This window comes from Musa acuminata, chromosome BXJ2-7 (genome assembly GCF_036884655.1).
Source record: "Musa acuminata AAA Group cultivar baxijiao chromosome BXJ2-7, Cavendish_Baxijiao_AAA, whole genome shotgun sequence".
NCBI lineage: Eukaryota > Viridiplantae > Streptophyta > Magnoliopsida > Zingiberales > Musaceae > Musa > Musa acuminata.
Genome location: NC_088344.1, coordinates 4,956,289 through 4,977,803, shown reverse-complemented (window position 1 = coordinate 4,977,803; position 21,515 = coordinate 4,956,289). Strand labels below are relative to the sequence as shown.

At 40.7% G+C, this 21,515-nt stretch overlaps 5 protein-coding genes across 6 annotated transcripts; 2 read left to right on the top strand and 3 right to left on the bottom strand.

Moving 5' to 3' along the window:
- Positions 1–262: 262 nt before the first annotated feature.
- On the bottom strand, positions 263–5,153 carry LOC135582265 (GTP-binding protein YPTM2-like). 2 transcript variants are annotated; one of them, XM_065116401.1, is made up of 8 exons: positions 5,006–5,153; positions 3,744–3,816; positions 3,175–3,222; positions 3,053–3,100; positions 2,356–2,427; positions 1,915–2,070; positions 591–694; positions 263–503 (listed from the first exon to the last, which is right to left on the bottom strand). In XM_065116401.1, exons 1-8 carry the CDS (start codon positions 5,017–5,019, stop codon positions 407–409), a joined length of 612 nt encoding a protein of 203 aa, XP_064972473.1. In that variant the 5' UTR covers positions 5,020–5,153; the 3' UTR covers positions 263–406. The 2 variants fall into 2 exon arrangements, with proteins under 2 accessions (XP_064972473.1, XP_064972474.1); XM_065116402.1 differs by lacking the exon at positions 5,006–5,153 and adding an exon at positions 2,165–2,285.
- A 519-nt stretch (positions 5,154–5,672) lies between these two features.
- On the bottom strand, positions 5,673–7,543 carry LOC103990448 (hexose carrier protein HEX6-like). Its single transcript, XM_009409584.3, has 3 exons — positions 7,320–7,543; positions 6,919–7,247; positions 5,673–6,848 (listed from the first exon to the last, which is right to left on the bottom strand). Exons 1-3 carry the CDS (start codon positions 7,447–7,449, stop codon positions 5,748–5,750), a joined length of 1,560 nt encoding a protein of 519 aa, XP_009407859.2. The 5' UTR covers positions 7,450–7,543; the 3' UTR covers positions 5,673–5,747.
- Positions 7,544–8,408: 865 nt separating this feature from the next.
- LOC103990449 (armadillo repeat-containing protein LFR) lies at positions 8,409–12,689 on the top strand. Its single transcript, XM_009409585.3, has 8 exons — positions 8,409–8,666; positions 9,786–9,955; positions 10,346–10,488; positions 10,591–10,835; positions 11,459–11,564; positions 11,649–11,787; positions 12,082–12,209; positions 12,288–12,689. Exons 1-8 carry the CDS (start codon positions 8,450–8,452, stop codon positions 12,541–12,543), a joined length of 1,404 nt encoding a protein of 467 aa, XP_009407860.2. The 5' UTR covers positions 8,409–8,449; the 3' UTR covers positions 12,544–12,689.
- A 251-nt stretch (positions 12,690–12,940) lies between these two features.
- LOC103990450 (uncharacterized) lies at positions 12,941–14,461 on the top strand. The gene is made up of 4 exons (XM_009409586.3): positions 12,941–13,236; positions 13,326–13,437; positions 13,552–13,615; positions 13,925–14,461. The coding sequence occupies exons 1-4, from the start codon at positions 13,203–13,205 to the stop codon at positions 14,246–14,248; spliced, it is 534 nt and encodes a 177-aa protein (XP_009407861.2). The 5' UTR covers positions 12,941–13,202; the 3' UTR covers positions 14,249–14,461.
- Positions 14,462–15,509: 1,048 nt separating this feature from the next.
- On the bottom strand, positions 15,510–21,140 carry LOC103990451 (protein IQ-DOMAIN 32). The gene is made up of 6 exons (XM_009409587.3): positions 20,907–21,140; positions 19,238–19,570; positions 18,966–19,157; positions 18,144–18,215; positions 16,343–18,050; positions 15,510–15,946 (listed from the first exon to the last, which is right to left on the bottom strand). Exons 1-6 carry the CDS (start codon positions 20,997–20,999, stop codon positions 15,927–15,929), a joined length of 2,418 nt encoding a protein of 805 aa, XP_009407862.2. The 5' UTR covers positions 21,000–21,140; the 3' UTR covers positions 15,510–15,926.
- Between the last annotated feature and the right edge of the window lie 375 nt (positions 21,141–21,515).

The window sequence follows — 21,515 nt, the reverse complement described above, 5'->3', positions numbered from 1 at the left end:
ATTAGAAAAAAATAGAAATTGCCCTAACAGTGCTGAGAGATGGCTTCAGCAATTTCTTTTGCAAGGATGCTCTAAGCATTCTTGACCGATGGTTTAAGCTCAAAAGTAAGTTGTTAACGAGTCAATTATTCTATCAATCCAATAATAACTCTCATGTAATATTTTTTTTTATCTCTTTAACATGTTGGTGATACATATCTCAACCACATAGCAGGTATTTCATAGCAGCACTCGAATGACACACACACATGGAGGATTTGTAAAGCAAACGGAACCCAAAGGCTTTCATTTCATATTGATCACCATTTATACAGACGCATTGGGAGGGAGAAGAAAGAATGATAAAAGAATTGGGTAATACAGTTAGCAGTAATGGTAGCGATGCAAGATGACATAGGAGGCCAGCCTACGAAGAGCAGCATGTAGTCTTCTGGTTGACAGGTTGTCCACGGATTTGCACAGTAGGAGGCCTCGCGCCGTTCATGCCAGGCTGACTTGCCATCCTGCATCCATGCATGCACAACACATTCATCAACAACTTGGATGTGCACACTACGCTTAGAGAGATCTTACTACGACAAGCCACCCACTTGTTCTTGATAGCAGCAGTCATAGCCATGAACGCCTGCTCCACATTAGTCGCATTTTTAGCGCTAGTCTCCAAGAATGGGACACCAATTTCATCAGCAAATGCCTAGTGCAATACATACAAGCATGGTAAGCAGCACAGGAAATGTGATCAAACACCTAGCTACTGAATTATGCATCTGTGGTAATAAAACGTTCTCTTAATCCAAGATTGAGGCCTAAGAATTTATCGATTCAACCTTTAAGCAGTTAAAAATCGAGTTTTGAAATATAAGATATGGGAAGATAAGATTCAGGTGAGGCTATGTCTTTAACCTGATGTGGCCCAGAAATATCAAGTGGAAAGAGTTTGGGGCCTACCAAACCTGAACAGACTATCCGCTAACCAGCATGCGGCCACCCTTACAGGATTTCAGCTTTTGAGTATATGGGCAAACCCAGATGGTTACTGATGTTACAAGTTCAGCCGTCTAGAATGAATCAGACATACAAGCTATTATTTTCCTAATATGTGCCTATTTTCATTTCACATTTTCTTCTTTTTTTTCTTTTTGGATTTATTTTTCTCACAAATAACTCACTTGCTGATCCAACATGGCCAATCAAGCCAATCTTAGTAACACATTCTCACATATATTGATTCTGATCTTAAGAGCCTTAACATTAAGCTGACACTGGGTGAAATATCACTCAATGTTTCATGGCACAGAATGTGAGAGACTGCAGCAAAAAGACTAATGAAAATGGATGTCTAAACAAATAAAGTAAGATCAACATATGCATCAGATTTGAGACACGGTAGAGTTATATTATTGAAAACAAAACCATTAAAATGGTCTCTCAGATCGTCAACAAAAACCAGAGGAGTTCCTGGTGAAAGTATAGTTGAAGGTTCTACGAGAGTAACAATATTATTTCAGTTCATAAAATCAGACATGGAAGATTTAAGAATTGTCATGATAAGAGAGACAGATGCTAACAGAAATGACTGGCAGTAGAGAATTTTTAATGTAACAGATTTGGACGGAAATGTACATTGTTCTCATCAAAAATCAACTAGAGAAAAGTAAAAGAGCCAGAGCAGACTTTAGATGGTAATGAGTTTCATTTTCACCTAACAAACCATCCATTGAACAAAGATAATGCATGAATCACAATGAAATTTCAACAAAGAAACCATGGTCATCCTGGTTCACTAGTCCATACTATGCTAAAGCCTGTTTTATGTATAGTTTTCTAATTCACTAAACTATATGAAAAATTCACATATATGGTGCTTTTAATATGTTCCAAGAATGATGAACATATAAGAAGCAAGAGAATCACCTTGGCTGTCTCATATGACACAACTTTGTTTGCAGTAAGATCACACTTGTTTCCAACTAGAAGCTTGTTGACATTTTCACTTGCATAACGATCAATTTCATTCAACCACTGCTTGACATTGTTGAAGCTCTCCTGGTCTGTCACATCATAAACAACCTACAAGATAACGAAGATCAGCGATTGTTATACAAAAAAAATTCCTTTTCTTTCTGATTGTGATTAATATCAATCTTCCTGTGATTTCAAGGACCTTTGAGTGGTTGATAGGAGGCTGTGGATCACGTCTCCTGTGCATCAATTGGTAAGGAGTATGAAACACCACAGGAAAATAACTGTGTTGATAGGTACTTCCAATTGGAAGTGCCTCCACCCTAAACATAGACTCTTGTTTCCTCAGCATATACGAGACAAGTTACACGGATGTATGGCAATACAACTTACAATAATTCCATGAGCTCCTCGATAATAGCTGCTAGTAATTGTTCTGAAGCGTTCTTGACCAGCAGTGTCCCACTATAACAAAAAAATTAGATGGTTTTTGATAGATAAAAATAGAACTTCCAATAGTATTCATGAAATAATTTATAGGGACCAACATTTATACACATAAAAAGCTATCAAAACCAATTTGCACTAATAGAACATAAAGTACTAACTACATGACTCTTGCAGTCAAAGTAGAGTTTCAGCCCTGTGCCATAACAGGAAGCTATCTTTTGATGCAATGACAAGTCCTCATTTGCTGCTTTCACAGGATATTGTGTTACTGTTAATGGAACTTACTCCTTTATGATATTTAGGAATTACAAATGGCATTTAGTTTCAAGTGATCATAACTAAAAGTTCATTAACCTGTGGTTTATTTTCTTTTCCTAATTTATGTTCTATTTTTTATCATCCTCAATGAACAAATTTAGGTTCCTACAGTAGGCTAACATGTTTGTAGGACCAACATAATCCTCTATTTAACTTAAAAAGACAAACATTAATAAGTCATTGTAAAAAGTTTTTTTTCCATAATACTAATCACACATTAAAAATACGGACTGCCAATCTTCTCCAACAGCAACTATTAGTAGCAAAAAATAAGAATACTTCATGTAACCAGCATTGATACACTGAGTTCGAGAAAACTCACAATCTGAAGTTTAACGGTCTTCCCATCCAGCTCCACAGTGCGTATTTTCTACAAATACCAAGAGCAGATGAGACTAAATTCTTCATGCTAACAAAGTCATGTCTAAAGATAAGCACACTCACAAAATCTACTCCAATGGTGCTGATGTAACTGTCCAGATATGAATCATCCTGATCAACAAAAGGAAACGTTACAAGATATTAACTCAAAACAGAAATCTCAGGTTATTGTTGGTGTAAATAAACTAATTAAGAAAAAGATTAGAATCAAGAAAGAAACATAATGGAATATAAACTGTCGTGCAATCAACACAAAGTTTCCTTTGCCGTCAGCCGTAAACCACCAAGTAAAAGATCAAAAATCAAATATTTTTTAATTTAAGAAGATATGTCATTAGCCGCAAACCCCTAGGAAGATGCTGTTGAAACTACAAAACCTTCCCACAGAAAGATCAATTCCATCTATAGAATGTCTAGCATTCATGTTGATATGTAAAGCCAGAGAAAGTAGGCAAGCAAAACCTTGTACATTTTGCAACATAATGCAAACAAGAGCAAGGCTCCCTAAGATTCTCTGCTATCTTATGCACAAATGTTATCCTTAATGAATAAGGACAATCACCACATTTTTCACTTCTTATAACAAATTCCAGATAAATATAGAATTATATAAACACAAGTCAAGCACTCACCGCAAATCTTAAAAGGAGACATGATTTGCCAACACCAGAGTCACCAATAAGCAGAAGTTTGAACAAGTAGTCACTGCAAGAAGAAGAAGGCACAAAGTTAAGCTCTTCAGGTAATAATTGCTTCTCACTACAAGGGACTTCTTTTTCTCCAGCTTGTAAGGCCATAGGAACACTTACTAAAGCAGCTCTAGGCATTCTGAAACACCATTTCATTTCCTTGAAGAGGACTGATTTAAGTTTTCATTTTTATTCAAAATAATTACAAAATCAATATGTTATATCAAGCGAGATGATGTACAACTCATGAAGAACAAACCGTTTAACCACGACTTTGTAATTTGCCTAGCGTGTGTTTATCTAACTAGTTTGCTATCTCAGCTGAAAACCTGCACAGGCCATTGAAAAGATCCCCAAGCCAACTCGTACAAAATATGAACGAATATGAGAATCCTTTCTTTCTAAATTTACAAGAAACTCTAAGATACCGATGGGACACAATATTTGACAACAGGAACCAAGATTAAAGTTTCTGAATGCTCTCAAAAAGATAATGCATGATCATAAGGATCCATTTGTACTTTTTGCATCCAATTTTGAAAAGAAAATAACAAGGAGGATGAAAGAGGAAACATGTTTGTGCAAAAGAACCCGACACAAGCTGAAGGGCAGAAAGAAGGATCAGCTGTGGATGGACCACATTTATGAATGTTTCAAACCAAGACAACCTGTAATTTCATCATTCCTTTCCAACGTAGTGAGGTACTAAAGTTGGACAGCAATAACTGCCGTAAAGCTGCCCTGAAAGAGAACGTCCCCTCAACATCTACTCGGTAGAACCACTCGTACCTCTATTTTCCTGCATCTTAATGTTCAAAATATCACCTTTTTAATTAAAGTTGATCGTTTTGTAAAAGAAGTTTGATTCATTCACATTCGCAAGCAAATCAATGCAAAAGAAAGAAAAAGACTAATCAGCTCCGCTCCATTACGCTGCACAATCAGAATCTTCGTTCAGATCATCAGATCTGGAGCAGGGCTCACGTTCCTTCTTGATCCAAAACAAAGAAAAGCATCAAGATCCCAAGCGAACAACATACCCGCGCCGCGCCCAATGTGCAAAGAATGAAATGGGCCTAAAGCGGCAGATCCCCCCATCAAACAGCCGACACGAGATCAAATCGAGAGGGAAGAAGCGTCGAGAAATCCATGCAAGTCTAACAGATACCGAAGAAAGGCAAAAACAGACGGGGAGATTGACTCACTACTCGGGATTCATGGCTGGTTGAAGGAAGAACGAGGTTAATCGCGCGAACACTGATCCCTTCCCTTCTCTTCCTTCCTCCCCTCCCCTCCCCTCCCGGGTTACGGAAGGCGACGAGAGATACGGGAACGATCGGGAGGAGACCACGCCCTCTGTCGTCCCATTAATAATAGCAATAATGGTACCATTAATAATAATACCACTCTAATTATATTACTACCATTAATAATAATATTAATGAAAGAAATAAAACGATCAATTTGTTAATTAATTAATTAATAATAATAATTACTACCATTAATAATAATATTACTACCATTAATAATATTATTAATTCTCGAAAGACGTATAGTAATTGAGCGAATTCACGAAAAAAAATCATTTTTCGTTTTTCTCGCAAAGCGTGTCTCATTTTTAGAATTTTCAAACCATTTTTTAATACCTGAAATACCCTTTTTTTCTATTATTTTCTCATAGACCGATTCAAAAGGTAAACTTTTATACTATGTTATAGTATTTTTAATGCTACCAAAAAATAGTATAATATATTTATATTTTATATAAATTTTATAAAAATATTGCATTTATAATATTTTTGTAATAGTATTTTTAGAAAAATACTATTATGTATAAAAATACTGTAACACAGTAAAAAAAATTATCGGTATAGTGTTTTTTTATTGCTGAAAATATTATGACTGGTTACGTCTTTACCTCTGACTAAGCTCATTACCTCTATCTATTTATATCATTATATCATTCGGAACAGTGTCCTTCGTCTCCTCCTCTTCTTCTCCTTCTTCTTCCCCTACCACCTTCTTCCAAAACCAGTGCTCCCTCCATATCTGATCCATTTTCTCCATAGGCAGGGTCTTCGTCTCCGGAACGAATAATATGACGAACACGGTCATGATCAAAGTCCACCCTCCAAAGAAGAAGAATACGCCAGACCTGAGATGGCAAAGCATGGGCAGCAAGGTCTGGCCGACGACGGAGGCCAACAGGAGCACCACCGCCACCACGATACTTTGCCCTACCGATCTGATCTCCAGCGGAAACATCTCGGTCGGCACTAGCCACGCCAATGGCCCCCAAGACAACCCAAAACCCGCAACATATACACACACCAAGACCAAGACCATGTACGCGGAGCCTTTGCCGACTCCTCCGTGATCTCCGAGCTGCTTTGCCAGTATCCCTCCCACCGTCACGTGCGTCGCCAACATCTGAACTCCTCCCACGATGAACAGAGTGCGCCGGCCCACTCTGTCGACCACCGTCATGGCTATGAGGATGAATCCCACGTCGATGACCCCTGTGATGACAGCCGACAGTAGAGAGGAGCTCTCTTCGAGACCCATGGATCGAAAGATGAGCGGAGAGTAGAAGGTTATGGCGGCGATCCCTGTCATATGCTTGAAGAACGGAATCAAGATGGCCATCACAAGCTGAGGTCGGTACTTGCGCCGCATGATGATGCGAAGAGGGTGCTGTGCTGCTTTGGAGATTTCCCCTGCGGCGATTAGGTGGTCTAGCTCGGCTTGCACATCATCCGTGCCTCGTATCTTCCGGAGCGTCGCCGTCGCCTTGTGGACGGAATCGGTGTGTTGAATCAGACTGGTTGGCGTTTCAGGAAGGAAGAGCGTGCCGAGTGCCAAGATTGTGGCCGGAAGTACAGCCAACCCAATGGAGATTCTCCATCCCCAACCAGAATGGATCTTCTGAGTTCCATAGTTGATCAGGTTGGCAGAAAGTGTTCCCAATCCGACGAAGAAGAAAAACCCGTTGTTTATTGCACCTCGGTGTTCTGGTGGAGCCATTTCCGATAGGTATAGTGGGACAGACTGCAAGCGATGGTAAACAAAGGAGCAGCAGTCGTAGAAGAGAATACATAGCGATAGATGGGTCGTATACCTGATTGGTGAAACCGACGCCGATGCCGAGCAGGACGCGGCCTAAGATGAGCATGTACACGTTGATGGCCAGGGCGCCAAGAACAGCTCCCGCCATGAAGAAGGCGCCACCGAGCAGCATGGACGTCCGGCGACCGAAAGCCTGCGTCACCCACGACGCGCACAGGGAAGCGAAGAGGCCAGCGGCGTACAAGGAGGACGTGAAGGTGCTCAGGAGCTGGCTGTCGAACTTGCAGTAGTTGCTGGTGGCGTGAGAGTTCTTCTCATGCATCTCGGCGTACACGTCCGGGAAGAACTTCTTCAGGAACGGCTCCATGGAAGTCACCCCACCTGGGAAAACCTCACACTCAAGACGTGAAACATACGACGATCGATCACCGAGAGCCAGCGCGAGAGCAGAACCTGAGATGCCAAGGTCGTAGCCGAAGAGGATTCCGCCGGTGGCCGCGACAGTGCACGAGAGGATGACAAAGGCCGTGATTCTTCCCTTGTAGTAAGCTTGGCGCTTGCCGACGACCTTAGACGCCGCCATGGGTAGATGTCAGAGAGCTCGGACGCTAGCTAGGAGACGATGTTCTGACTGGAAAAGACCGAAATCTCATATCAATTAATTTAGTCGATAAAGATCGTAATATTTTGAGACTCGATTCGTCTTTATCATTTATCGTTTATAAACAAAAGAAAAAAAGTACGATCGTGATATAAAACAATATAATAAAAATATATTCCCCGATATTGCGACGAGAACTTCTTTGATGCAGTCTGAGGACCGCATCGACTGTGTCGGGGAATGGAGAAAAGAAGAGTAGTAAATTAACTAACGTCAAAGCATCATTTTGTATATATATATATATATATATATATATATATATATACATGGAGAATTATATATATGTACAGAGAAAAAAAAAGATTTACTTAATTGTACGAGAAAATCTTTCTGTTCTGTTCAGAAAAATACTTTCTTCTGTTGAGGGAAATCCTTTGTTCTATCGAGAAAAATCCTTCGTTCTAATCTATATAAATAGGAGAGAGACATGTTAACGTGTACTTATTTTTTTTTGTTAATTTCGCATCTATCTGATCACCTTTTTATGGACCATATAATGCGGGAGACCAATAAAAATATTTCGTAGCATTAGGAGAGGAATATGTACTATTCCATCCCCTCCACTCTTTCGGTTCGATGCTCGTCGCATTAATATCAGTGCTTCCACTTACAGATTCCCAAATCAAAGAATAAGATCGTCGATCAACTCAAGTGAGGGCCGTCTGATCGACTTGGAACTTTCAAAAGCAGGAGGAAGGAAAAGGACCACGAGAAATAGAAGCAATTAACGGATCGGATCGGGTCAAGAAATTTAGACCTGCTAATGTGTCGGATCAGCTTCGGACAGCACAGGCCAGATCCGATTTCGGCCGATATGGGCCTTGGAAAGCCCACGAGGGTAGCATTAACTTCGCCCTCGTTAGCCCACAAACCGCCCAAGCTCTTCTTAGGCGAACAGCGCAGGGAGGGACGGCGAGTTGAGATGCAGAAGAGGGAAGCCGGCAAGTCGCCCGGCTCCTCCACCACGCCCGCCAAGCGCGGACGCCCGTTCGGAAGCACGGCGGCCGCTGCTGCCGCCGCCGCTGCTGCTGCTGCTGCCGCCGCTGCCGCCAGCTCCGCTTCCTTCGCTGCCGCAGGCGATGCCAATTCTCCGGCGTCACTCCTTGGTCCTTCTCTCCACGTCCCGAACTCCTTCGCCGGTTAGCCTGCAGATTCCCCTTCCTCTTCATCTCCCTGCTCTCGCCCTCCCTCTCGACTCAGAAAGTTGGCTCAAAGATGTTCCTTTTTCTGATTTTTTGCCGAATGTATCGTTCTTTGAATCTCTGATGGTATTAAGTCTACATATTTGATAACGGAGAATGATTTCCCTTTCCTCTCCCCCGCTTTATATAGAACTTTGAATCACTTTTATGGTATTGAGTAGCATATTTTTGCTTAAAGAAGCTTCTTTTTCTTTTCGCTTTCGTTGAAAATATCGTTTTTTGGATTGTTGATAGTATTAACTCTACAAATCGTGAGCTACAAGATTGTGTTCCAGCAGAACTTTTAATCGACCAAAAAATTCTCGTTGGTTTAGGTAACTATGGCACGCCTATTCTTCCACGTGAGTCCTCTGGGGACGAGCTACTGGATAGGGCCTTTTGAAAACCTATTCAACATAGGAAGTTAAATTAATGTGATAAACTGGACAGGAGGAAGTTGAATCAACCATGTTTAGTTGGTTCTAACAGAAAACAATAAACTTGTGATAGATTGTGGTAGCCACCGGCTGACATGTATTCTGCATAATTTACTTAAATCATTAGTTTCATTTAGCAATGTTATATTTAGTTCATCACATAAAGTGAGCCCAAACCAGAGGTCAATCATGCGCTTTTTGGATCAGAATCTTGGGCACTAGAAACAATGTATCAGGATAGTGATTTACGAGAGGTGGAGCAAGGCATAAAAAGAACTTTATTAGAAATGATAAACAGAGATTTGATGGTTTTTAATCTGACAGATTGCCCTGAACAGAGCATGATGGTGGGAGGTAGCCAATCTCAAAATGTTTCTGGGGCCTTTTGGACCTATGAGTCTAAGAGAAAAAGGGAGTAACAAGATTCATCATGAGAATGATGTGCATCTAAGAGCTATAAACAACCAATGAGTCAACTGGAACCTTCTTTCCCTTTTTCTTTTATGATGTTTCAGTGTGATGTCCATTGAGTAAGCATGAAATGGTGTTTGCATAGATAGGGAGCTTATTTGATGTTAACTTGATAGTAAAGGTGTTATGTTTCCTTTACGTGGTTATTGTACTGAATATATTTTTACAGATCATAACAATAAAAGAATTGTCTTGGCGTTGCAAAGTGGCTTGAAGAGTGAGCTGACATGGGCATTGAACACACTTACCCTGCTTTCTTTTAAAGAAAAGGATGATCTACGAAGAGACTCAACAGCGCTCGCTAAGATACCTGGACTGCTGGATGCTCTCCTTCAAGTTGTAGGTGCTCGTATTTTTTTGTTTGTTGTATTTATTTTGTTTAATATTTTAAGACATTTAATTTCTGTGGAGGTAAGTTTGTTGCATGCCATGTATTTGGAGATCTGATAGAATAGCAGCTGTCCTTCCTAGATTGGTGCTATGTGGTTCTAATTTCTAACTATTTTCTTTGTTGTTTTAATCACCAAAAGTGATGCCATCTTTAAGCTGCTTGCGGCCTTTAATTTTTATCATGGTTAAGAACTCATTTAAGCATATGGATGAGAACACTTGTTTTTCTACAAATCGTGAAGATCATTTGTATTTTAAGTTTTTTTCATTTTGGTTTGAAACCTTATGTTTTTAGTGTTATACTCACATTAAGGTTTTCATGTCATCCATGCATGTAAGGTTGATGATTGGCGTGACATTGCTTTTCCTCGAGACTATACAAAGCTTGCACGAGTGAGAACATTGGGTGTAAATTCAGTGGTTACAGGTTTTGGAAACGAGTTTGAAGCGACAAGCAGTCTTGATACCACTTCCCATCCTGGGTGTGTTAGAATGACATTCGCATAGCCAACTTCTCATTTCAGGCACCCTTATATATCTCTTTACTATGATGTTTGGATTGAATTTGATAGTTTCTATTGCAGTCATAAAAGTTCATCTAATATGGAGGCATCTAGTGGGAAAAAACATCGGTCAATGGACTGGTGGTTTGAAGATGATGGCTTGTTTAACCTGGATGAAGAAGGTCGGGCAGCAAAGCAACAGTGTGCCGTTGCTGCTTCTAACATCATTAGGAACTTCTCTTTCATGCCTGATAATGAAACAATCATGGCACAGCACAGGCATTGCTTGGAGACTATGTTCCAATGCATAGAGGATCAGAACACAGGTACATAACTTTTATGATAAACTTTAAGTTTTAGTCGCTTTTGGTAAATTCTTTTGGTAACCAATGTTCATTTGTTATTCCAAAGGGAATATAGTTGCTTTAGTCTTGTATGGTTTCTGATTTGTCAATTTTGCTATTGATACCTACCTTGACTTTTCGCATGTTTTGAGACTAATATTTTGTTGTGGTTGGATCCAGACAGTTGAAAGTGTTGTCTTTATCATTTTGTGATTCTCTTAGTTAATTCAAGAGTATCTGAAAGACAGTAGGCTTTTGCCACTGTGGACTGTCAAGCGTACACAACCTTACCAGACAGCAGAGAAGATTCTTTTCAATAGCTTGAACCCATTATCCATAAGCAAGTAGCAGTTGTTAATTTACATAAAAGGATTGACATAAAGTAGTATGGGAAATAGCAAAGCCTGCTGATTACTGGTTGAGGAATGAATGATGCAGATGATGCAACTGCTGTTGTCAAGTGGAAAACCGAGACTAATCACATGGCTCACATATAGTTAGGCACGACCATGTGGTTCTTATCGATAATCTGCACAAATATTTATCAGTTACTTATTTTGAAAATGCCAGGCTTTAAAGTTATTCTGTTTAATTTGTTTGTACAGAAGATGAGGAGCTTGTGACCAATGCACTGGAGACGGTTGTCAATTTAGCTCTGCTTTTGGACCTTCGTATATTTAGCTCGTCTAAGCCATCATTTATCGCAATGACGTGAGTCTTCGAACGGAAAAATCCCTCTTATAGCTATCTATTTCCTTATGTCTGCAAATCCTAATACTGTCCCCATGAAAGCAGTGAGAAACGTGCAGTTCAAGCCATCATGGGGATGCTTGGATCTTCGGTCAAGGCTTGGCATTGTGCAGCTGCTGAATTGCTTGGACGCCTCATAATAAATCCTGATAACGAGCCGTTTCTTCTTCCTTCAGCTCCAGAGGTCAGTTACCCATTACTGATTTGGTTATGGATAACCTACCATGGTCTTGATTCCCAGTATTCCACATCGCATAATACATCAGTTTTCAACAGTGGTTGGGATTTAGTGAACTCCTCTCGTTGGTCCACATCACGTTGGACTCTTGAAGGTGTATATTTGTTTTAGCAGAGGTGTATATTTGTTTCTCAAGTGCATGCCAAACTGCTATAGTTTTATGCTTCGGCCATTTCACCCGAAAGCAGTATGGTTAGTAGCTAGCTACATTGTGAGGTGGATCTTGTTTTTGCTGTTCAGATGTACAAGAGACTAGTCGATCTTCTTAGCCTGCCAACCGTCGATGCGCAAGCAGCTGCCGTCGGGGCACTCTACAATCTTGCAGAGGTGAATGCAGATTGCAAAGTGAGGCTCGCAAGCGAGAGATGGTGAGCAGCCTGAAGCCTTCAATCGTGCCCCTCCCTCTGCTGTAGTTCTTCTAATGCGTGTGTCATGATCAAATTCAGGGCCATCGACAGACTCTTCAAAGTGGTGAAGACTCCGCATCCTGTGCCTGACGTTTGTAGAAAAGCTGCGATGATACTGGAAAGCTTAGTGTCCGAGCCGCAAAACCGGCATGTGCTTCTGGCACACGAGAGCAGCTTTGCGGAGATCCTTATGTCAGATGGGAGGCACTCCGATACCTTTGCACGAATACTGTACGAGCTTACATCAAGACCCAACAGCAAAGTTAGTACGACTCGTGGTGTCTGGGGGATGTGAGAACATTATGTATGATTTACGTCTTTGCTACCTAGAGGTTTCGTAGCTACATAGTAGTAGGAGAATTATAGTGGGTTAGTGTGGGCCACATGTTTCTCCTTCTTCATGAGCAGAATTTGCAAGTAAATATGGGTAATTTTTTTGAATTTTTTTTTAATTTTTTTTTCAAGAGATGTGTGTTTTATTTTTATTTTTATTTTTAAAATAATTTTCTTTTCTCATCAGTACCAATGATGTGTTTTCTATTAGTGATGGAGATACCATAGGGTATATGGATCCAAGTTGATGGATGGGTTTGTATCCATAGGATCTGTACAGGAATTTATTAGTCACTCAAAATGGGGATCAAATTACAGTGGGTAGGTGTGAGCCAATTTATTTGCGAGGAAATAGCCTTCTCCAGCCTCTTGAGGATGGTGGATGGATTGGCATCGTGTAATGGCTTGCTGGCGAGGTGAGGAATCAAAGAGGACAAGCACAAAACATGACCCCTTAGGGGGAAAGGCACACATTCCAAGCTTCCACTCCTCCTCCTCATCGAATTCTCCTCCTCTTCCTCCTCTGCAGCCATAAATAAAGCAGCTCCCTACCACCTCCATCATCCCCACCCCCGCCCTCACCTGCCCTGCGATAAACGAGTGCTTTTGTCGTGTTTCAGAATGGGCATTCCCATCAGCGTTCTTGGGAAGCTCGGCAAGTGCCCTCCTCGCTCCATGAAAGCATCTGTCCCTTGTAATTTGTCTTCCCACATTGATTACTTGACGATTCATTATCTCCTACAGGCCTGCCAGGGGTGGATTCCTTATCTACGGATCAGGTGTATACCAAATACTTCGGCGACCAAAAGATCAAGACCTACAAGGACTTTCACAATGCTTTCCTTTCGCTTTGCAAGTAAACATTCTCTGTGCCTGTTTTCTTCTTCTTCTTCTTCTTTTTCTTTTATTTTTGTTCCGTATCGAAATCATTTGTATGATCTCATATTTCTTTTTTTTTGTGGTGGTGCAGCGATTTTAATGCAATCATGCCTGGTAAACATTATAAGATCAAAGCAAACCAGAAGGAAATAGAGGTGAGCTTGCCTGCCTACCGACTCCTCGTCCCCAATAATTTCCAGAGTCTTTGATTTGTATGGATGGCTACCGAGACTTGCTGATTGCCAGCTAAAACACAAGGATGTCAAGATTGTTAGTATATAAAATCAAGGAGATGCGAGTACGGAAGCTCCGATGTGGTCCTCGTGGATATGCCCCCCTCGTTGGCAAATGTGAGAGAGAGAGAGAGAAGAGAGAGAGAGAGAGAGAGAGAGAGAGATTGTGGAGCTATGGAAACTTCTTCCTGGGGTTTTCTTTCTCTCTCCCTGATGTTGTTTTGTGTGCAGGATTTCTTCAAGAACAAGTGGTTGACAACTAAGGAGACAGAGGAGTCGGGGCAGCAGAAGACGAGGAAGGATTTGCTTGTGGAGTTCATGAAGGAGAACGTGGAGGAGTACAAGGCAAGCTCCTCCTCTGCGATGATATGGGTTGGAACAACCGTCCCTGCGGCCGCCGTCCTGCTTAAGAAGTCAGGGGAGAAGGTGCCGCAGGTGAAGAAGTTCCGGATCGACCTCGTCCCCAACTTCGTCTTCGTGCCCACCTGCACACTGCTCTCGCTCATCGCCGTCAGAATGATCAACGTCACCAAGGCCACCCGGACTACCTCTTAGAACCACCCACCGTCCTCCCTTACCGATCTCACCTTGCTCTTATCCCTGCATCACATGAGCATATATACAAGTAGAAATCTATTGGAAATAAGATAAATGGAAATAAAAGAAGAAATGTCAAACCTGTCTGCATTGGTGGGCCTATGAGCATGTATACAAACAGAAATCTATTGGAAATAAGATAAATGGAAATAAAAGAAGAACTGTCAAACCTGTCTGCATTGTCGGTCTCTGTCCCTGTGAATCAAACCTCATATATTAACAAGCTAAACACAACAAAATACACATTGCAAAGATCTCCAGAGACTCGGTTTTCATATCCTAATATGACTGACAATATTGCACGAAAAGTGATGGGTCGAGCATTTTAATTCATCAATGAATATCCAGCAGGCTCACTAAACTTGGACGCTCTGGTTATATGCAATTGCTGATCTAGAAGAACTCGGTTGACAGATCGAATAAAGCTCGTGAAAAGCTGAGCCACTTCATTTCATGCACAACTAAGATTTACTAATGAAAAAGTTCTAGAGAAATATGCTCTGCTATTCAAAATTTTCATACATATGGAGATGTAGCAATGAAGTATTGGATGAGCTAATTTTTCAGACATTTTATTGACCGTAAGATAGTTTCACTAAGTTCCTAATTAGAATACCCAAAAGCATTCATCTATCCTTCACACCAGCACACAACATTGTATTCTCTTCTCGGGAAGAACACACAGCAAAGTATAGTAACCACATTAAAATTCCTCCAAGGCAAAAAAACACATTCACAATCTCATTTGCCAACGATTTCTACTTAAGATTGCTCAACAAACAGAAGACCCACACAACGGTGAGAGAAGGCTTCTAACTTAACCATATCTTGAAAGAATCAGTCTTCCTGTGTGTATGTGTGTGACCTGAGTTAATACTGTTAGATTCTGAAAGCTTCCACTATGACATCAATTTTAATCGACCCTCCAGATAACATAACAACTGACAAGACCATTAGCTTAGCAAATATTAAGTCAAAAAAGGTCGATGTGCCACTTGAAAAACCAGGCTTACACCTTACCTGTGTGAGTGGAAGGTGGAATGTGCCCTAGGAACATAGTTTTGCGACTTCAAATTGAACTTTCATGAACATGCAACTTAACTAAATATAGGGTGTGCATAATTTTCCAATGTGAGCATCTGGAATGCAGGAAACACTACATCTTTATGCAACCTTAGCAGTCAAATCCGCAATGCAAGGCATGCACAACAAAGTAGAATGAGACTGTAAAGAGCATGATGTTGTCTATAAATGGGAATCAATCCAACCCTATGTTTATGACACGCCCGTAAGATATAAGTGACAGTCATAGTTTTACCAGAAGTAAATTACAAACTTGCAAAACACATGCAAACAAATACACAAAGCATAGCATGTCAAAAATCAAACTCTCACCAGCATCCAACCTTGTATAACTCACAGAAACTCTAGGGCAATGGATAACCTGATGGTAGGAGCTTCCAAGAATCAATGAGGTATATTTTCATTTGTCATCATGAGCTCCTCCTCCTAGCCCAATGCTTACAGAGTACATCAAGACAATAACTGACTGAATAAACTAACACAGGCACAAACATGACACTGGCATTACTACAAACTTGTACGGTTCAGATTGTTTGTTGCTCCTGAGGCTTCATCATCTTTGCCATCTTCTCTCTGAAAAGTTGATGGAACAACTCAAACATGTCAGTGAAAGATATCGATAGATGAGGTGAATAAAAGAAAAAAAATATTTTAATTTTTTGGTCATCTAAAAACAAAGTCAAGAAAATTTTACTCTAGAAATGCCACATGAATTGGATGATTACCCAATCATTCTATAGAATATAGATGTATCCATGTATGATAGTCACATGCAATGGCACACATGCCTAGCTAGAGAGGAAGATAGTTTTTATCCAACTAGAAAAGCATTCTTAATATGAGATTGTGTTACTTTACACCTAAAAAGCAGACATCGCCTGTGACATGAGAAAATCACATCCTAACACAGTGCAGACAACAGTGCAATAGAGTCTGCGGTACCCGAGTGTTCACAAGACCAGTGATTACCAGCAGAGTTATGAGGAGAATGAACTCCATTGCTGTTTCCAGTCTTCTGGGCTTGTGATGCTGATCTTTGCATGCGAGGGGATGAACTCTGCTTTCCATTTTCGATAGGTAAAGAATGTCTCTTCTTAGGCTGGTTATCATGCACATCAGGGCTGGACTTTGGGGGTGTACTAACATGGGCTTTAGCTCTGGCAGATGCAGTGGCTTGCATATAACCTGGAAGAGAATTGCTGCTACTGAGCCTGGGTTCCTGATCGACATGCTCAGTTTTTGCCATCCCAACTGAGTTACGTCTCTTTGGAACTTTCGAATCCTTTGTTGAGTTCTCGGAGCTACTTCTTCCACCTGAATCATTGTTTGGATTACACGGCAATCTTTTACCTACCAAATTAGACCTTTGCCTATGAGTAGGCAGGTTATTATCCTTCTTACTCTTTTTGGCATTTACAGAGACATCACTAGATGGAGTTCCATGTAGATCAGGCATTGTCACATGACCCCTAGGAGTTCCTTCAGGCGACCTAGCTTGCTCTGTCATACCTTCCAAATGAGACTGCACATCTGAAGTAGTAGACTCGGCTGGATGTTGATCAACCTGCACCAAGCCAGTAGAAGCATTCATGTTGGCCATAGTCTGGTCACCTCCATGAGGTCTTTGTGGCACCGTTATATCTGAAGTCAAGCGAGAGTCATTCTCATTGCCACAAAAATCAGAAATATCAATAGGATTCTCAGCATCAGCGCTGAATGAATTATTATGTTTCTCCAGGGCTCCAGTTTCAACAACTTCCCCACTTTCCATTTCAGATCTGTCCAGTGAGGCAAGCATGGAGGAGACAGATATTTCAGTGCCAAACTCTGAAATCTCAGCTTCCACCCTTGAATCCTGCCACATTGACTTCTCTGCTGAAATCGCTTCGTTGTTGTTTGTAAAAGAATCCACTCGAATATTGTTGCTCTCTGTTTCTGATTTTGACACAGCAGTTTGATAAACAGGACTAACAGACCGACCAACAGTTGACACTGAACTCAGCTCTTCAAACTTTGACTGAGCTGCAGCAAATGCTGGATTGCGTGGTTTTCTTGGACCAATTACAGATTTCTTTCCTTCATTCTCCAGTGTTTCAGACGATGCACTTTCATTGGTATGATTGGAGTTGACTTTACATTCAAGCTTATCAGGTACAGAATCAACTAAGATTTCTGAACTCATCTTTGGTTGCAATTGTTTATGGTCTGATATAGAATCCAAACTTTCCTCATTAGCCATCTCAGTTTCTGTACAATCTTGAACTGTGATGTTCAAGACCTCATTTTTGAGCTCTTTGTTTTCAAAATCACTCTCCCCTAAAGATTTGGAGGACTTATCTGGAACAATTCCTGGATTTTGAAAGCCAAAGCTACCAATACTTTCTGTAGTTAAACTATTTTTGCCATCAGCTGTCATGACTAATTCCGTTGGAGCCAACTTAGAATCAGATAATGCTGAGGAATCTGAATGTGTGATCTCTGTTGCCGAGTCATCATCTGCCATTTTAGCATTCCCATCTAGAGCACAACTATCTTGGTTGAGATTTTCCTCATGTTGCTGGCTTAGCCCTGGTAACGTTACAGCCATCCATCTCTCCAACCACTTCCATGCTGAATCAGACTTCAACGGTTCACATTTTATATATATAGTTTTTGACCTCGGTGTAGTCTCCAGAAGCTTGGAAGAATCATAAGATGCAAGTTCGCATAATAGCAAATTAGATTAATAGATAAATCCAATACGTCAAAAATTGAGGGTGAGTAGCCATACCTGACGAGCAAGTTTATTGGAGAGTAATTTCTCGATTGATGTTTTTGATTTCTCAAAATAGTCTCCCTTTCCCTAACAAAAAAAAATGTAAAAACATTTAAGAAAATAAAATTAAATTTTAACAAGCATCAACCACATTAATCAGTAGGATCAAATACAATTCATCATGGGATAGACATGCTTGGTAGAGAGACCCATACTGAGGCACAAACATAACACTAGCATGCATTTTCTTACAAGTAGAATCCAGATCTTTCAACATAAGTATTATCGTCAAAATCAACACAGTTCAAAAACAAAATCCTAGCCCACCATTGGAGTTATATAACGCAATAAAACTAGTGACAATTTGGGAAAGGATATATGATAGTTATTATCTTATCAGATAGCATAAACACTACCAAGATAATGAGGATTAGGCACTTCTTTAACACAAAGTCATGTGCATAAATGCATTGGTTTGAAGCAATTGGAATAAAAGAACTCTGAATATCACAATTCACAGTCAGACAAGAATTTAGCTTCCCACTATCGTTTGTTGACTAAGAAGTTTACTGACAAAGAGAAAGCTGTGGAGCTAAGACCCATCTATAAGAATTGCATAGTTTCAGACACTTATCCAAGGCCAAAACAAAATCAACATGTTCAAAGTTCTAGAAGCACGTTAATATTGTTTCTTAGAAGCACGTTAATATTGTTTCTTACATAGTGATGATCAAGTTAGTAACATGTACTTGAAAGTGCTGGTATTATGGTGCCCTTGCAATAAGACACCATCAGATGAAACACCAAAAAAAATTTGAGGATCTCTGATTTATCTACCTGGAAGTTCTTATCTTCTGGAGAAGATTTTTCAACTAATTGACGAGCATGATGAGCCCTTACAAGTGCTTGCATTCTTATGATGGCTTGAATACACCGGAAAGTTTCAATGGCCTGCCTTCTCACCAGATGTCCACGTACAGCAGCTTGTAACTTGACAACGCTCTTAAGTTTAAGGAGCTTTTTCCTGGCCTAAAGATATTTCTAAAGGTGAGAAAGTAAATACAAGCAATATAACATGATTAACAGTCAGAATCAGGTAAAGAATATACCAAATATCCCCTTATAGCAGACTGAACAATTACAGCATCAGATTCATTGATGGCAGGACCAACTGTATCTGTACTTCTGTTAGAACTCGATGGAGGAGCTTCGGTACTTACTATCTCCGATGGTAATGGAGAGGTTTCAATTGGCCTTTGTTGTATTTGGACTTTCTCCGGATAAGCATATTTCGGTGAATGGAAATTAGTAATCGTGACTTCTTGACTTTGCTTGCTAGAGCAAATGGATACAGGTTCTGAGATCACAGTGTTGCTTAGCACTCGATGCTTAGACGATCTCTTATAGAAACTCCACCTGTGCTTATCCGATGAAGCTTTGGCCTGAAAAATATAGAAAATATTCACTAACATCTGTACAGCAATGACACTTAATAAGTATTAGGACGACAAAAAAATAATATGTGAACATCGATGTTTTTAGTTGCCAAAGAAACAACAGGTATATATGTCAAAATGCTTTGTCAACTGTACCATTAAATATAAAAACTTAGTTTATTGAACTATGTTTAATTGCATGTGCACGTGTTTTGTTTTTTCAATTTCTTTTGCGTGCAGGTCATATGCCGTCAATAAAGTTATTAAAGATCCAACTGGTATATGTGCCAAAATGCTTTGTCAACTTGTACCATTAGCTACAGAAAACTTATGTTATTGAATTTTTAGTTTTTGGTTTTCTTTTGTCCACATGCAGATGCGTTATTTAGTATCAATAGTTGATAAAGCTTGTTTAACTAAAAACTAAATGCTCATATTAGATATCTAGAAAAACAAAATTCATGGCATATTGTGAAAGCCTCATGTGCATGTACTGTTTTGTTCTTTGGTTTTCTTTTGGTGCACACACAGAAGTGTTATTAGCAGCACTAGTCATTCAAGTGAAAACTGAAAGTTCCTACAAGATATCTACTAACAATTTGGGCTAGCAGCCACCCCCAAGACTTACATTAGTGCAACATTACTCTCTGTGTGGGCCCAGCAATTCCAAATAGAATTTATGATATTCCTTTTCCTCTTCTATCCACAAGCTGAAAGTGCATGATCAGGTGTGGTCAAGGCAATATTTGTACTAGTGATAGCAGAACAATCTCTCCATTTCAACAGTTGGAATGATTTAACTCAGTTCAGGCGCACAGTAAACGGAATGCAAGATTGCAGTCAGGCAGATCCTTCTGAGATCAATTCGAAATGATTTCCATCTCCGATATGCTTCCAAGCAATCCCTACGACCTACCTCAATCTTACAGATCCGTATGACGGAGAACATCCACCATGATCCGTCAATCCCCACCACGATCCTCATGCTAATATGCACAGGTGATCATGCAGATGAACCAAGCTTACTAAAGTGCAGCTTAATTATGGAGTTAACTGGGTCAAAGCCACTGATTTAACCATCTGGGAAAGAATCTGATAATTTGGTCAACATCACTTTAGCTAAACAGATTCTTTCCTTCATCTGGGTCACGAAAATGGAACTCGAGAGATCCAGGGCACGGATCGGAAGCGAGGCGAAGTTTGATCCAAGTAAGCTCACATACTAACTACTTTCGACAAAGATCCACAGAGGTCCCTCCAATGCCAGCTCGAACAACAACCAATTAAATCGGATCGGAATGCCAAAAGGTCCGAAACTAACAAAGACGCTAAACGAAATTACCTCTTCCGGTCCGAGATCGTCGTCGTCGTCGTCGATGGCATCCCCGCCGCCGCAGCCGATGATCTTGAAGCATGAGCTCGAGGGTTTCCCCATTGCTCCTTCTCTTCTTCCTCTTCTTCTTCGCGGATCCCTCCGGCTTTGGGTTCAGTAATGGACTGGGTTTCGTCCTTTCCAGAGCTACCGAGAGCAAGAGCAACTGAGAGAAGCCACTCTCTTTCGTGTCCGTCGATCGGGTTTTAACAGAGCGGCTCGGAATTTAAAACTGGCTCATCAAATCCGATTAAATCCCGCCCCTTGGCGTCCGCCCCTCATCTCTTCATTTCGAGTCGCCGTTCGGCTTACCCATCTCCTAGTCGTGGCCCGTATACCGGCTCTGGGGCCCAAACTGTGCGTGGCGAATGAGGAGGGTAGGGAAGGAGTGTGGTCCGTCAGAAGCCCTGATTTAAAGCTAGCCGACCGGTAAGCTTACCTCGAGATCGGGTGAGAACCGAGTCGGGCGACGGCTTCAGTTAAGAAAGCTCGTAAATTACAAACGGGACCCCGTCGTAACGGGGTTTTCGAAACGGTCCGTTTTGGTCATCATCGATGATGAGGCAATAACTACCGTTG

What these genes read in the sequence shown, in the direction of transcription:
- LOC103990448 (XM_009409584.3), bottom strand. Translation starts at nt 7,449, where the DNA reads ATGGCGGCGTCTAAGGTCGTCGGCAAGCGCCAAGCTTACTACAAGGGA. An exon ending in CTACGACCTTGGCATCTCAG is followed by an intron (nt 7,248 to 7,319) that starts GTTCTGCTCTCG and finishes AGGTTTTCCCAG; the next exon opens with GTGGGGTGACTTCCATGGAG. An exon ending in GCGTCGGTTTCACCAATCAG is followed by an intron (nt 6,849 to 6,918) that starts GTATACGACCCA and finishes CATCGCTTGCAG; the next exon opens with TCTGTCCCACTATACCTATC.
- LOC135582265 (XM_065116401.1), bottom strand. An exon ending in AGACCGTTAAACTTCAGATT is followed by an intron (nt 2,428 to 3,052) that starts GTGAGTTTTCTC and finishes TTTTTGTTATAG; the next exon opens with TGGGACACTGCTGGTCAAGA. An exon ending in ACTGCTGCTATCAAGAACAA is followed by an intron (nt 504 to 590) that starts GTGGGTGGCTTG and finishes GCATGGATGCAG; the next exon opens with GATGGCAAGTCAGCCTGGCA.
- LOC103990450 (XM_009409586.3), top strand. Translation starts at nt 13,203, where the DNA reads ATGGGCATTCCCATCAGCGTTCTTGGGAAGCTCG. An exon ending in GCTTTCCTTTCGCTTTGCAA is followed by an intron (nt 13,438 to 13,551) that starts GTAAACATTCTC and finishes GTGGTGGTGCAG; the next exon opens with CGATTTTAATGCAATCATGC. An exon ending in CAAACCAGAAGGAAATAGAG is followed by an intron (nt 13,616 to 13,924) that starts GTGAGCTTGCCT and finishes TTTTGTGTGCAG; the next exon opens with GATTTCTTCAAGAACAAGTG.
- LOC103990451 (XM_009409587.3), bottom strand. Translation starts at nt 20,999, where the DNA reads ATGGGGAAACCCTCGAGCTCATGCTTCAAGATCATCGGCTGCGGCGGC. An exon ending in ACGATCTCGGACCGGAAGAG is followed by an intron (nt 19,571 to 20,906) that starts GTAATTTCGTTT and finishes TATATTTTTCAG; the next exon opens with GCCAAAGCTTCATCGGATAA. An exon ending in CTGCTATAAGGGGATATTTG is followed by an intron (nt 19,158 to 19,237) that starts GTATATTCTTTA and finishes AAATATCTTTAG; the next exon opens with GCCAGGAAAAAGCTCCTTAA.
- LOC103990449 (XM_009409585.3), top strand. Translation starts at nt 8,450, where the DNA reads ATGCAGAAGAGGGAAGCCGGCAAGTCGCCCGGCTCCTCCACCACGCCC. An exon ending in TGGATGCTCTCCTTCAAGTT is followed by an intron (nt 9,956 to 10,345) that starts GTAGGTGCTCGT and finishes CATGCATGTAAG; the next exon opens with GTTGATGATTGGCGTGACAT. An exon ending in CATAGAGGATCAGAACACAG is followed by an intron (nt 10,836 to 11,458) that starts GTACATAACTTT and finishes TTGTTTGTACAG; the next exon opens with AAGATGAGGAGCTTGTGACC.